We start from the raw sequence: 16,728 nt of genomic DNA, 5'->3' as shown, positions 1-16,728 counted from the left end.
CCAGCAGGAAGACTTTACCTATAAACGTGTTACCTGTTTACAAGTTTGTTCCCTGCCTTGTGCAATTCCTGCACTTCAGCTATTACCAGGAGAAAGACTTTACCTTTAAACCTGTAACCTGTTTACAAGTTTGTTCCCTGCCTTGTGCAAATCCTGCACTTCAGTTATTACCAGCAGGAAGACTTTACCTTTAAACCTGCTACCTGTTTACAAGTTGTTTCCTGCCTTGTGCAAATCCTGCATTTCAGTTATTTCCGGGAGAGAGACTTCCCTTTTGAATCTGCATCTGCGCTTACTTTTTTTTTATTTCCACTCCTGCCGTATGTGGACTTAACATACCTGAGTAGCACATTTAAATACACCCTGCAAGTATTGCTTGATCAAATTATTTTGTTATTTTAATAAATCTGATATATTTTCAATCTATATGGCTTCTACTAATCTTCCTTTAAAGCAACTGTTCCAGACAATGAGGCTCTCACAAGATATCCTGAGACAGAACATGACAGAATGTGAAGACCATAAAAGAGAGCCCTCTGGGATTATTGCTGTTTTGGAATCAGTGTTAAAATGTATTAAGGACATACTGATTAACTTTATGGAGCTGGTAGAAACATTATGTCTCCCAACCGAAACCTTGACTGAAGTTACCTCCCGAACAAGGAAAGGTTTTAAAGAACCCTTAACAGAAGAGGAAAAGACTCGGTGAAGACAACTTAACCTCTGTTTCTATTGTGGGGGAACTGGTCACCGCATCACAGGGTGTCCAGTAAGACCCCTTAGAGGATTAAGTCAAGATACAGCCAAGTCTAAAATGGACTCTGATGCTAAGGGAACAAATGATACTTCCACTAGCAAACTGAAAGATACCCCTGGAGAGGACCCAGCTACAGAGAATACATTTATTCTACAAGCAACCATTTCTTATACACTTCAAGAAATGGCACCTGATTTGAAACAGATGGTCGTGGGCAGTACAACTTCAACTACATCCACTACCCATGCCACTGCCTCTGTTTCTGCATCTACCACATTGGGGAACTCTGCAAAAATACCTCCTGGCAATCCTGCACATTACCTTGTCTCTGCCCTGGCTGGAGATCCATCTAACAAAAGTCACTCATCAGACATAAAAGTGACAAACCTTCCAGCTAAAGCAGACTCTGTCAATTCCAAAGATCCACACCTCCTTGCACCACCTTCACCCAGCTACTCATTGACTGAGAAAGAATTGGATGATATGGTTGATTTGGAAATATATGACACAGATAATGAATTCCTTGACTCTGAAGGAGAGGTCATATCCTACCCGGAGGTACTCTACCAATCAGCCAGTCCATTGCAAGCTGCTGGGCATAAACAGGAACCTCCAAATCAAACCAATCTTTGTTTTTCAACTCTTGTTATGCCTACAGTGGAATCTTCTATGGGTCCCCAATCTCAGGCAGCTATTCCAAGGGAAGAATCAATTCCATCTGATTGTATTAGGGCTTCAAATGGAACACTTGTTCGTAAATCCCACCTTCAGATGCTTGAACAGGCTTTGAGCGCCCGGAGTGCCTCTTTGGAGGGGGCATCTGTCATTAACCAAGCTTCCAGACTAAAAAGAAAAAGAAAAGGTCTGGGAGGCATTCCACTCGAAAGGGCTGTGTGGGAATTTGAACCTGTGGCTCTGTGCTTACCAACCTGTTTGTTTGCATGTTGAGCCACAGCCAGTTCTAGCAATAGCATGGAACTTAAAAGATCTGATAAATAACTATTTGCCTTACTTGTAATTACACCTGTTCAACACACAGGTGTTCTCAATTTTGGATTTTCTCAGAACCAATCCTGTGCAAATGCTCCCTATTTAAGGATGGCTGTTAGACTGCATGTTGTCTTCACATTGGATCTGTTTTGTCACATGTCAGAACCTGTTTCCTGTACTTCTGTACTTATTTGGAGAAAGACTTCACCTTTGCACCTGTTTACAAGGTATTACCAGGGGAAAGACTTTACCTTTAAACCTGTTACCTGTTTACAAGTTTGTTTCCTGCCTTGTGCAATTCCTGCACTTCAGTTATTACCAGCAGGAAGACTTTACCTTTAAACCTGTTACCTGTTTACAAGTTTGTTCCCTGCCTTGTGCAATTCCTGCACTTCAGCTATTACCAGGAGAAAGACTTTACCTTTTGAATCTGCATCTCTGCTTACTTTGTTTATTTCCACTCCTGCCGTATGTGGACTTAACATACCTGAGTAGCACATTTAATATACCCTGCAAGTATTTGCTTAATCAAATTATTTTGTTATTTTAATAAATCTGATATATTTTCAATCTATATGGCTTCTACTAATCTTCCTTTAAAGCAACTTTTCCAGACAATGAGGCTCTCACAAGATATCCTGAGACAGAACATGACAGTTTGTTTAATGTAATGCTATTTTTAATGCTAGCTCTAAATGTAATATTCAATTTGTATTTTTCTAATTCGAATATTGCATAGAAAAAATGTGAATCAATATATTTGCGATAGAATTTCTAATGCTCCCTTTAAATGTAATATTTGAATTATTAAACATTTGAATAGATATATTATTTATCTTATATTATGCATCAATTTACTAAATTCCCTACTAGATGAATTATTGAACTTCTGAATAGTATTTGCTAAATCAAATGTTACATTCAAAATTTCAAATTTGGTTATTCCATCTAATTATGAACATTCGAAAATGAAAGTAACATTAGAAAACTGGAAATAACATTTGATTACTGAAATTTAATAGATTTGATTGTCCAATACGAATATCCACAGGACTTTTCATTCTACCAAGAGAATTGCACTTTCACCACATTCCCCCATCCCTACTGACTAGTCTGATGGCTGCTATCCCATAAGTCTCAGAGACATTTCATTGTTGTCTCAGTTCGGACTCCCATTATACAACTGCAACAATGTAACAAAAATGCAGATGGAGGTAATCTTAAAATCCAATGCAATGTTCTGACCCATGCACTTGAGCACCTTTTTGTGTTCTTCACCCATGTTTAAAATGTTAACTAAATAAATTTAATTGGATTTTAAGATTACCTCCAGCTGTGTTTCATCTAGTATCATGCACAGTTTATGTTTAGCTTACTAACAACTGTTTTGCTGTATGCAAGCATTTCTGGGCTGACATTTTTAACAGCCTGCCCTAGCTGTAAAGAGTCAAACTGCCCTTTATGACTATTATTTCCAAATGCAAAACATTTTAAAGCATGCACTGTCAAACATGAAATCATATGAAGAATTATGGTGACTTTAAAATTTTAAATAATAAAATACCTATTGATATTTAATATATTAAACACTGAAATATTATACAGTAAATATATAATTCCTAATTCATATTTATAAAGATGTGTTGTTTAAAACCATGAAAAACATGTACTAATTAAACATAAGATGCAAATGAATATATTTAGTACAAATTATTTAGTGCAAATTATGTGCGTGTCTATTTTCGGTAAGTCAATCACAGTTGATTGGTACAAGAACAAAAAGAGGTTATGCTTAACAGAATAAGGAAGTATGTAAACTGGGTGGAAAAAAAAAGCCAATAACATTTTACACAAGCCAAATATTTTAAAGCTTCATTTCTCAACCACTGACAGAAACTTAGGGCCCTATACTCTAAAGCTCCCTGGCCTGACAAATCTATCTAAGAAGTCTCATACGTACGGCAAAGTCAAGCAAAGAGTTTTAGAAAGGCACATTTTAACTTGAGAGTTGTTGCAGGATTCAGAATGTGAAGGACAGACACCTCAACAACATTATAATGCTCAAAATAACCCCCCCCCCCAAATATTTTGAGTGATTACTCTCCATGCTGGTGTTTTGGTCATCAGTCACTTATTGTGAATGTGTTATGATACATGTATTGCATTATTAGAAACAGTGAACCCAGTGCTCAAAAATCTACTTAAAGGGATATTATAGTTTAAAAATAAAATGTTCTATTTCAATTTTTCTATTTGTTAAGCTTCTGCGCCTTAACAAAAAAGTGGACATACATGCATATGCTTTGATCCCCAACTGTACAAACTTAACCCTTTTGATAAAGTCAAACATATAGTAAAAGCAAATAGCATGAAACCTACCATAGTCCCAAAGATACTCCTTTTTGTATGTCATTGTCCAAAAAAGATGAAAAGAGGCACAAACTTCAATGAACAAATGATACAACACGTCACCAAAAGTTAAGTATCATATGTATCACTTCCACATTATCCACAATCATCAGGACAAGCTTAATAAACCAAAAGTTAACTAAAGATCAAACTTTCCAAAATAATCCTAAATAAATTACATTAACCTGGCCAAAAGATCTCAAATTTTCCTTATTTAGTATGAACAGCACGAGTGCACCATTCACAAAGACACGGCAATCCCTGAAATTCGATTTTAAGGGGAAGATCCATGTTTTTGGATATGTTTAAACAAATCATACTTAAAACAATGTTTACAGGAACCACTGGAGTCATAGTAAAGTGGTACAAATACATCTTCCAGAAGAAGAACCACTGCATTTGCTACACCCAGGAGATATGATCCTTATAGAGTAATTTGATAGAACACTCTGTAACCTAACTAGAAAGTTCAATTCCAAGTTCTCCTCATAACCAACACTGTAATAACTGTCAGAACATCATGTTTCCATGCATTACAATGCAAGCTGGTATTTGTCTATCAGGAAAATAGCTGGAGTAACTGTGTACTAGAAACAATATCTATATGCTTTTCCTAAACAAATAAACATCTCATTTTAATACTTACTTTATCTCAGCCAATCATGTTTTGGTAGCAAATATTTCTTCTTCCTGTAAAACCGTCTAAGAGACAGCAGGTTTATATCAAAGATGAGACATTTTTGTTGTTGTGTGTCTGTACCAATATATACCTAGGATAAAATGATTTGTAACCTTTATAAGCAAGGGATTACAATTCTGTGCTTACACCAAAACAGCTTTTGATATGCGTTTCCTTACAGCTAGTTGTTATAGAAGAGAGTTGAATAACCACAAACAATTTACATTTATTTTTAGGAATGAAGATTCATTATTTGAACCAATGTGCCGAAAACATTACATTTTTACTGATAATTTAAAAAAAAAAAGATAGTACTTTACCTTGGACAATTGTAACCTTTTGTAGTATTTCTCCATGTCTTACATCCACTAGTTTCATTTCCTCCATAATCATAGATATATTTTGTACATCAAAGTTTAGCTGTGCATTCATTAAGCTATACCTTTCTCTTAGCAAATCAGTGGTGCCCTCCATTAGGGTTATAGACTTGTTCAGGTAATACAATTCCTCAGCATGTGAGTTGAAACCAAGAGTGCAAGACATTCGGACGTCATCAAGGTATTTCAACATACTATGCACATGGTTATCTGTAGCATTAATATTTGTGAATATGGTGCTAATTTCTGTTTCATGAGAAAACATTCGTCCCTCAAGACTTACAAGCCTGTCCACTGTTCGATTTTGTAAATACGTTGAATGGTGTTGGTGATCCTGCATGTTTTCTTCAAGGTCATCCAAAAAAGAAGAGATATTATCCAGTTGCATCTGAAGTCCCATGACTTGTACAGCAAGATCATGCATGACCTCAGTATTCATACTGATCCTTTGTGCAGTAGCCCCAATACTGCTTTGAATATTCCTTACCAAATCCATAGTCTTGACAGAAGTAGCCTTAAAAGTGCCAAAAACTTTGCTGTAATTTTGCCAGTCAGTTACAATCTTCTGTAGTGTAAGGGTTTCCTCATCAGTCTTTCTTTGTATTATGTTTATCCACTCCAATGTCTGACCAACAGTGAAATTAATTTGCTGAACAGCAGCTGTGATATCATAATGTTCTTGAGCCAGATTTTTAACCGATGTACCTAACTCAGCTGCTGATGTTTGCCAACCTTTTACCTGCGAGAGGAATAGCCCCAGTGTTTGATTGATCTGTCTTAATGAGAAATTGCCTCTATCAATCTCACTGTCGATTTTGCTGTTGACGGAAGTGAGCACCTGATGGTTTTGGGATGTTTGTTCCAAAAGTGCTTCTTGGGCTAAGAGAAGCTTCTGCGTTTCTTCCAGTTCACCACGGAGCTTATTGATCTCCTGCCCCAAGTGGTTGGCGTCATGACAATAAGAACAGTTACTGCCAGATTTTGTATCTAAAAACAAAATTAAATTATTGTTAGAGTATTTAACACAAGAGTTTTTATTTGAAAACCAATACAATATTTAATTAATTAAAAAGCTAGCCTATGAGCTGTTGACTGTTACTCTACTAAGAATTATTTAATTGCTTTCATAGAAATAATTAAATTAACAGCAACATTTACTTCTATTTTTATTTTTCCCTAGTTCTGCAGCATATTGCTTTGAATTGTGTCAAATTCAAATGCAGTAATTTCTCATTTCTCCATGAATGATTTTAGCTGAACAATTCTGAAAAGTCTCCTTTCCTGTTCTGTGATACTCTTTGGGGTTTGAAAGCTCAAGTTTTTAAATAGATTTGTTGATTTTAGTAAATTATTCTGATAGATCACCAGGAGTATGTTTTACTGCCAATGTCAGTATTCGTAAAATGACTTTTGCCAGTAAAACAGAACTACAGACCCTGATATATATATATATATATATATATATATATATATATATATATATATATATATATATATATATATATATATTTATATTATATCTATTTAATCTAATACATGACAACCACACATCAGCAGTACCAACTGGAAATCTTTACTTAAAACACTTTCAGCTATATCATTAATGATGCTGCTTATGGTAATCAGTATTATCAACAAATGTAGGAGGTTTGGTTATAAAACTGAACAACCAGAAAAGTCCTGCTGGCACACTGTGTGTCTGGCATTTGTGCAGATCCCACATGGGATAGTTTGTGATTGTCTGGAATGCCAGATGGAGGCATTGCTGACTTGGGCAATTATAAACCCGGCAGAGGCATTCTTGGTCAGGCAGTTACACAAAGCCAACGCACAATTCCACAGCCCATGTTATAGTGGTACGGTGCATACCACCGTGACTTCAGGCACTGCTACGGTACATGGCTCTGTTCTAGGGCTCGGTATGAATGTAATTATTAAACAGGTGATGGCCAGTGTAGAAAGAGACAAACACACAATATGTCCCTAAAATCAGCTCAGACGTGTAACATTTACTTAGTTCTGAAACATCTGATGTGCCAAGGTTCGCCATCACTACACTAGGTCATAGTCAGGCAGACAATCTTCAATAACAGACTTCTCTTTCCTTAGTCCAGCAATGCCTCAATCCAGGCGTGTAATTGCCTCAACTAGTAATGCATCCACCAGGAGTTACAACCAATCACAAACTATCCCATGTGGGGTCTGCAAAAATGCTTGTGCCTGGTCCTCATTATTATCAGCCACATTGTCATGTAAATGGACATAAAGTTTACTAAATAAATACTTTAAAGAATTTTATGGTTGCACTAATGCTTGGCTATAATCATACATTTAAATCCCACAAAGTTTAAACAATCAGTTAAAATCAGCTCCACGCCAGAAATGCACTACAGGTAAACAGCTGTTTACAACCACAGAGCCAATGAGGGACAGCATATGTGATTAGGCACCAATCACTGGCTGTGCTCAGGATCAGCAGTGTTTTGGCAATTTTGTGCTGACTTTAATCCCTGCAAAGTGGTTAAACACATAGTGAAACACATAGACATAGGCAAATAAAAAAATAACAATAAAAAAACATTAAAGCATTTTCTTTTTTTTGTAGATGTTTGTTACTTTAAATTGTGGTAGAATAATAAAATAGATGACCCATAAATAACTAGACATAACATATTCTCTTCTGGATCCAGAACAATTTGATTTTTTTTTTAATGTTGTTTTATTCTTCATTTTTCTTTTAGCATCTTAAGATCAATTTATTTTATTTATTTATTTATTATTTATTTTTTTAAGTATTATGCCTCTATAATTTTTCTAGGTACACTTTTATTTTCTGTTTTGGGACATCGTCAGTCTATCCCTTTAATGGTCCATGTAGCAAACTGGTTACAGTATTTGTTATTTTTAAGAAAGACCTGCATGTCCTCTCTAGTGTGCAGTTTTTCAATGATTTATAACACAGCAAATGATCTCATGTTCCAGTTATATCTAAGGTTCACAGGGAATAAAACTCACATCCTGTTGGAACACACAGTCTACAGTTTTATGCTGCTTTTTATTTTATTTAAAGAGATAACCAAAAGCATTTCTGCAATCATTACCGCTGGAGTTTACAAACTGCTTATTCCATTTCAAAGTGAATTGCATTTAGCATTTTGACTTCATAAAGCAATAATTGTTAGTTGATATTATTAGTTACATAGATATTGGATGATTTTATAATGAATTGACTCAGAAAAGAGAGAGAGAGAGAGAAAAGAGAGAAGAGAGAGGGGAGAAAGAAAAGAGAGGAGAGAGAGGGAGAAGAGAGAGAGAGAGAGAGAGAGAAGAGAGAGGAGAGAAAGAGATATAAAAGGATATTCTAGTGTAACAAAATGTACTGTTTTATTTGAGCATCCTTTTAGTATGTCCCATTTATAAAAGAGTGTGGATACAGTTTCCAGGCATTTTCTAGGCCTTCTATGTTGGAATTTTCTTCCTGCCCCCCTGTTCCCCCTATTGTTTGAGAGCAGGGCTTGTCAGTCATCTTAAATGGACAGTGTCCTGCAATTGTTTTCCATTTAATGTGTTTCCAATTATCCATTTTACCTACAAAATTGCATTCAATTGTTTAATTTATCTTTATTTTGCTCATTTTCTTTATATTGTCATTTAAAATATGAATAGTTTGTTTGCCTGTTGCATCCCTACCTATACTGCAAATGTTATTTCGTAAGTACAGATTATAGAAAAGCAATGTAAGCAAGAACATTTAGAAGTGACACTGCTACTGGGGGTGGGACAGAGATGTACTAAAATGTTTATTCTCCATCGTTCTCTCTAAAGCCCTGATATTCAAAACCTCTCTGCTCAGGTGAGTTATTCTAAAATGATCCTCCAGCACTGTGAGATCCCTAGTGAAATATTTAAAAGGCAGATTTTGCTTTACTTCTCCAAGGGGCGTTCCCATCATTTCTGTATGTGAATGAGAGACAAGCCCAGTGCAATATAGCACTGCATGGCATGACAGTTCTGCTACATATACACTTTGTGCTTTCTATTTTATATCACTTTACACTTCAGATTACATTTTATTCCATTTAAACTTTACACTTTCTATTTTGTATTTTATTTTGTATACAGCAGTGTATTTAGGATTGTGATTTTACAAATTCTAATTATGCCTTCACAGTTTCTGTGTAACTTTACCAAATTAGGCTTAAACTTTGTATGTTTATGTGTATCTTTTATAAATTAGATTGCACTTTGCATGTCTTTTATTTATATTAAAACTGAAACACTGTCAGCTTCAGTTTTCCAGAGCGTCATTACTTTCTATGTGCCAGATAATCAAACATTCTCTAGTTTTGAGAGATAATATAGTACTGATTTCACAGGGGCAGAACTCACTGAATTTTCTAAGAAAAGGGGAGGAACCTGGAAATCCCAGAGCGATGAGAGATGCCTTCAATAGAAAGTAATGAATCTCTCTGGGATACAAAATTTCCCATAGGAGAGAGAAAATAACTGAAGAACTGGAGTTGATATAAAGGCTCTGTTTGCATCAATTCCAAATTAAACTAAAATGTTTTTGCTACAATTCAACTTGTTTTTGTCTATATTTTAGTATGTATGGCTTTTCTATTAGTTAAAATAATTGTATTGTATAATTTAAACAAACTTCACCTGCATACAGCTGACGAGACAAATCAATGAGACCAGCTTGTTTAAAATGCTTAGGCCTAGATTGAGAGTTGGGCGGTAGCAGTGAAAACCAGCGTTAGAGGCTCCTAACGCTGGTTTTTACCGCCCTCTGGTATTTGGAGTCAGTCAGGAAAGGGTCTAACGCTCACTTTTTAGCCGCAACTTTTCCATACCGCAGATCCCCCTACGCCATTTGCGTATCCTATCTTTTCAATGGGATCTTTCTATCGCCGGTATTTAGAGTTGTGGCTGAAGTGAGCATTAGAAATCTAACGACAAAACTCCAGCCGCAGAAAAAAGTCAGTAGTTAAGAGCTTTCTGGGCTAACGCCGGTTTATAAAGCTCTTAACTACTGTGCTCTAAAGTACACTAACACCCATAAACTACCTATCTACCCCTAAACCGAGGTCCCCCCACACCGCCGCCACTCAATTACATTTTTTTATATTGTAGCTATATTAGGATTTATTTTACAGGTAAGTATTTAGCTTTAAATAGGAATAAATTATTTAATAAGAGTTCATTTATTTTGTTAGATTTAAATTATATTTAATTTAGGGGGGTGTTAGTGTTAGGGTTAGACTTAGCTTTAGGGGTTAATACATTTATTAGAATAGCGGTGAGCTCCAGTCGGTAGATTAGGGGTTAATGTTTGAAGTTTGGTGTCGGCGATGTTAGGGAGGGCAGATTAGGGGTTAATACTATTTATTATAGGTTTATTGAGGCGGGAGTGAGTTGGATTAGGGGTTAATAACTTTATTATAATAGCGGTGCGGTCCGCTCGGCAGATTAGGGGTTAATAAGTGTAGGCAGGTGGAGGCGACGTTGTGGGGGGCAGATTAGGGGTTAATAAATATAATATAGGGGTCAGCGGTGTTAGGGGCAGCAGATTAGGGGTACATAGGGATAATGTAAGTAGCGGCGGTTTACGGAGCGGCAGATTAGGGGTTAATAATAATTTGCAGGGGTCAGCGATAGCGGGGGCGGCAGAATAGGGGTTAATAAGTGTAAGGTTAGGGGTGTTTAGACTCGGGGTACATGTTAGAGTGTTAGGTGCAGACGTAGGAAGTGTTTCCCCATAGCAAACAATGGGGCTGCGTTAGGAGCTGAACGCGGCTTTTTTGCAGGTGTTAGGTTTTTTTTTCCGCTCAAACAGCCCCATTGTTTCCTATGGGGGAATCGTGCACAAGCACGTTTTTGAAGCTGGCCGCATCCGTAAGCACCGCTGGTATCGAGAGTTGAAGTTGCGTTAAATATGCTCTACGCTCCTTTTTTGGAGCCTAACGCAGCCATTCTGTGAACTCTCAATACCAGCGGTATTTAAAAGGTGCGGCCAGAAAAAATCACGCGTAGCTAACGCACCCCTTTGGCCTCAGAACTCTAAATCTAGGCGTTAGAGAATTTCACAAGACTTGTGAGAGAGCTTCAGACATACCATGGGAACTCCCCTGTTCAGCACAGGGAATTGCCCTGTTCCTCCTACTTTCTGAAACTGTCAGTTTACAATGGAGAAAATACAAAGTGTAATGTAATTTTATACAAAGTATGATCCTAAGTTATTAAAGTAACACCGAACTTTTCAAAGCATAATCCGAATGTGTAAAATCACAGCTAGATCAAAATAGAAATGTATTACATTACAAATGACAAAGTGCAAAGCTTAAATGCAATAATACTGAAAGGACTTAATCTGAAATGTATAGTAAACTAAAATGCAATGCACATAGTGTAAGGGTAACAAAACTCTAATATCATGCAGTGCAGTATTGCACTGGGCTTGTCTCTGCTTCATATACCGAAATGAGAGAGATCTCACCGTGCTGGAGAGTTCCGCCCTTTTTCTTTTGAAAATGAATTGAGTTCAGCCTTTGTGAAGTGTGATCTACAATTTCTCTCAAAGCTGGAGAATCTTTGAATATATTAGGGCCTAAGAATTGGTCTGTGTGTATTGAGTGAAAGATAACAAGGGTTTTTGTGTATAAAGAGAAATAAGATAACAAGGTTTTCTGTCCCAGCAATCTCAGCCCATCTGATTTGGTGGTGGTTTCAGATAGTAGAAACAGCTATTTATTGTGCAAATAAAGCTAAAGAAGCAAATCCCCATACATTTAAACTCTGTAGCTAGTATAACAGGTCATTGTCATGCATTTCAGCTCCCGAGCAGGACTTTACCTGTATGTTTAACTCCTGGCAGGGGACAGGTACACAGTGATCCAAGATCAGTAATACATTAAATGCTATAATGAACTAGAGCATGTTAGTTTTCTTCTGGAATGTCCCCTTAAACAAATCAGCACATGGTTTGTCCCATGTATAAAAAAACTTTCAACTAAAACATTACAAACCACATTTTTATATGTAATGATTTGTAGACCTGAATCTAGTAAAATGTCTAAGTATGAGTAGCTATTAGTGAGTAAATTAGCTGGAAACTAACATTATTGTAAAGTATTAACTCTCATTATGTAATGTTTCCTGCATTCTTTGTGTAATAAATGGGTTGGCTGCATCTGTTCATACTTAAACTGCCAGGTTATGCTGATAGACTCTCAGCTTTCATCTGACCATTAGCTAATAAAAAGCCTGCTGAGCACCACCTGCAGATATATTAGCTGTGTAATGGGGAACATCTGGAGTCTGTGTTTATCGGTGTGTTATAGCTTTTGAACATTGTAATACATTAAAGAAAAATTTGCATTATATTTGTATATGTTATAGGCATGTGCGCAAACAAAAATGTTTTGGAAAATACTCTAGTATGATTAAATATACAGTATAAGGTTACATTTGTTGCACCTTATACCTGTACTGCATTTGTCACTTTAGCATAACCCTCAAGATTTAATAACCCTCTACTAGGGTGAGTTATTGAGCATAAGATTAAGCAGGGTTATGCATGTAGTGTGCTGTTTATGAATTATTATTATGAAATGATCTCGTTTAGTTGTTCAATTTTCTGGTGGAATGTCTCTTGTGATATTTCTTAACTTTGCATCCCTTCTGAATTTAACATTATATAATATTCTGCTGAAATATATTTTGATCATAATATATATGCTGTTATTAATAGGATTCAGACTCTTCCTCAGTCAGTAATAAACTTCCTTTGAGGACAATTTTCTTTCTATGTATATGAGTAGGAAGTGTCTTTGCCACAAATCAAACATGAAACTGCTTGAGTCTGTTTTTTTACAGTACCATATTCCATTTTAAAAAGGAAATACAGGTACAAAGCCCCAAATCCAGAATTCCAAAATCCAGACTTATTTATTAATATTAAAAAAAAAACAAAAAAAAAACCTGATGATCACTCTTTGTCTGTGCAAGTAAGTCATAATCTTATCTGCCTGTGTCTCGGTTTGGTTCTAAAATGCAAATAATAGGCTAACATTTATTTAAAACAAGCTTTCCGTTTACAGTACTGAACTATCTTTCTGATGCTGTATTGTCATTATTAAAAATGATATCAAACTACTGTTATGTTGCATGTGTAATCTAAGCTGTATAATGACATTTAAATATTGCCTAAATGACATATGTTGTTTAGTCTTGGTCCCATCCCCTCTCCAAATTCTCATTTCAAATCCAAACTATTCACGAAATCCAAACCTTTTCCGGTCGCAAGCAGTTTTGATAAATTGTTTTATTCCTATACAGGTTAAATGGTTTTTCTTGCCTGATTTTGAAAAAGTTCTCTTGTGCCTTAAGCCAGGATACATTTCTAATTTTTCCAAAATATTTCTGCAAAACACTTCCAAGACAATCAAAACTATCAAGGATCTCTAGCACATTTGCACAAAATGTTATTGTAATGGGTTTGATAACAAAACACTTTGGATGTAGTTCCTTTTCTGGGTGGTGAGGCTCCTGTTCTGGGTGGTGAGGCTCCTGTTCTGGGGGGTGAGGTTCCTGTTCTGGTGGGGTGAGGTTCCTGTTCCAATGGGAGCGTATTTTGTTTTCTCCAGCTGCTTTGAACGAGTATTTTAGTAGATCAAGTTGGAGAAACAGAAAACAATTTTTTTAGCACCTGCTTATCCAAATAGAACTTGGATCCAGAATATTCTGGTATGCAAGGAATGTTGGTTTCTTGCTCAGACTGTTAATATTCTATATCAAGATCCATTTCTTTTCCAAGTGTGGAGTGGAGTGTTTATTTTTTGTTTTTTTAACATATGGTTTGCATAGTGAGGGCGAGTTTTTTAAAATGTGATCTGTAAAGTGAGTTTTGCAACTTTGGACTATAATTTAAATATCTGGAACTTAGCAATTACATGATTTACAGTATAAGAAATGTGAAAATCCTGTTTAAGAAGCTGACATTAGTTGTGAACATTTTCTTTTATGCACTGTTTTTCTTGTTTTCCATACTTATTGATCCATGAGTACTTATATGGTTCTACAAGAGAAAGGAAGATTTATATGTTGGCTCTCCCTTGATAATAGTGAGATCTCCTCTCTTCCAGGGGATCAACATAATTGACCACTCCCAAGTTACCAATTTAAAAGTAGTAGTGTTACCTGGTCCCAATTGGGAGCTGGACTGGGTGATTAAAGTGATGGTAAACTTTAAATAATCAAATGCCATAAATGTAATCGTTGCCATTAAAAAAAGTATTTGTGTACCTTTTTTGTTTTTAATCCATCTGTGAAAGGGTTAAATTAGTACATATAGTAATTCTTCTATTACAATATTATGCCGGCCCACATGGATGAACTCCAGTGAACATCCAATGAACATGTGTGTCAGATGACAATCTTGTCTAGCCCAAAGAAAGCCTATGTAGAGAGTGGATTTGATTGCTCTATACATCACAGCCCAGCCAAAAAAGGAAATAAAGGAGGGCGGAGAAACAGACAATACCAATTAGGATTATAAACCTTTTATTATAAAATATATATATACTCACACTTAAAAAAAATGTATGTAGTTTTACTTGCAAACTAATATATGTTTTATTGCAACATTCTTATAGTCTGAAATTTACCATCACTTTAACATTCCTGCTTTTTCAAATAAAGATACCAAGAGAACGAAGAAAAATTGATAATAGGAGTAAATTAGAAAGATGCTTAAAACTGCATGCTCTATCTGAATCATGAAAGATAAAATTTGGGTTTACTATCCCTTTAACTTATAAAGATGAACTCAGTTGTGGAGCTGTCTTTCAAGATCAGGTTACTCAAACCACCTGGAATTCACAGAATACAATATTGCCTTCAAAAGTCCTGGTGTCAAGAGTAAATATTCAAGCAGTTCATCATCTTTGGGTACAGCTGCAGGACAGAGCTTTATAGATTCTTATGGTAAGTTAACAGGACTACAATGTCTTATGTGAAATTCAAGGGCAGAATACAGAGCCAGTTAATATTTCAGGAGATAACCAATTATTTTCTTGGCACAGAAAGATGTTTTGCACCTCCCAGCATTACATCTATCAGCAAGCCAGAAATGTGAGGCAGATTTACTAAGTAAAGTTCATTTGAGTCTGATGGATGGGAAGTTAAAGGGACATGAAATCTACATTTTTTCTTTCATGATTTAGATAGAGCATACATTTGTAAACTACTTTTCAATTGACTTATTTTATCTAATTTGCTTAATTTTCTTGGTATCTGTTGAAAAGCATATCTAGATGGCCATGAAGACAGTGGTTGCCTCTGCTTCAGCAAGAAGCACAAGAACCACCTTAGATTTTTCCTTACTACTAATTTAGGGCCATATTTTTTATCCTGACCCACAAGAGTTCCATCTAGTGGTACCAAGCAGCCATCAGGGAGTCCTCTCAAACCTTTGTCTCTCAATATTAGCTCAATGTGAGACAATCTGCTTCAGTGAAGTTTAGACAAAAAGTTTTGTCCTTTATTGTCCCATAAAGTTTTGTACTGTTTGGCTGTATTTTTTGTGCCTTTGTTCTTTTTTCTCTAAGCATTTTTTTTTCAGAGCTTCTGCTTTGTACTTTTCTCTCTGGTGAATGTTGTTATCTAGAGAGAGTCAAGATAACTGGATATCACCACCCTAATTGCAGAAACGTATGTATCATGGCTCATATTTATTATTCATGCCTATACCCTCAGGGTCAATCCCTATTCTTTTCTTGTTTGCTAAATAGGATCTTTACTTGGCTATCTGTGAAGTGACTGAGTAGGTGTATATAGGGGTGTGGGTCAAGCCCAACAATCTAGTGATAAGAGGACAGCTAATCACTGATAACAACATTATTCTACTTTAAATGTTAAGAAAATTATTTATTGGTAAGACTACATCTATTTTTTTTTCAATCAAGTTATTTGACTGTATAATCAATTGCAGTAATTATCTTGTACAATAAGGTTTATTAACTGGACATGAAACCCCAAATCTTTTTTTCATGATTTAGATAGAGCATACAATTAAAAAAACTTCTAGTATCAAATTTACTTTATTCTCTTTATATCATTTGTTGAAGAGCATACCTAGATAAGCATAAGAGCATGCACTATCAGTTTTCTCCGCAGAAAATGTTGCCAGCTGGGTGTCATTATAAAGTAGCTGGTGGGGACTGTGTAATACTTTCTAATATTATAACACATTAATTACATAATTTAACACATTTATTTAATGATAATTTCAGCAATAAACATTGAAAAACTTTATTATTAGCTCATTTTATCTTATTTTAGGATAACATTTTAGCCGGGTGGCGCGCCCATTAAAGAGGTCCTGGGGAGAACACTGCACTATATTGAATACTATGTTCAAAGTGTATAAAAACTGCTGCTATATAGTTCTCCACACATGTGAACTCTCCTAAGCCTGCCTACAAAAGTGTTGTTTTTTTAAATTGTGCTCTTTG

General features: G+C 35.7%; 1 protein-coding gene across 1 annotated transcript in view; it reads right to left on the bottom strand.

Moving 5' to 3' along the window:
• Positions 1-16,728, bottom strand: part of SCARA3 (scavenger receptor class A member 3) — a 103,402-nt gene that overhangs the window by 31,690 nt on the left and 54,984 nt on the right. The window contains exon 4 of the mRNA XM_053709497.1: positions 5,156-6,199. Coding sequence (XP_053565472.1) covers positions 5,156-6,199 — 1,044 coding nt within the window. The remainder of the gene's footprint in view (positions 1-5,155; positions 6,200-16,728) is intronic.

This window comes from Bombina bombina, chromosome 4 (genome assembly GCF_027579735.1).
Source record: "Bombina bombina isolate aBomBom1 chromosome 4, aBomBom1.pri, whole genome shotgun sequence".
NCBI classification, from domain to species: domain Eukaryota; kingdom Metazoa; phylum Chordata; class Amphibia; order Anura; family Bombinatoridae; genus Bombina; species Bombina bombina.
Note: the sequence above shows the minus strand (reverse complement) of the source record. Positions and strands in the feature narration are given on the sequence as shown.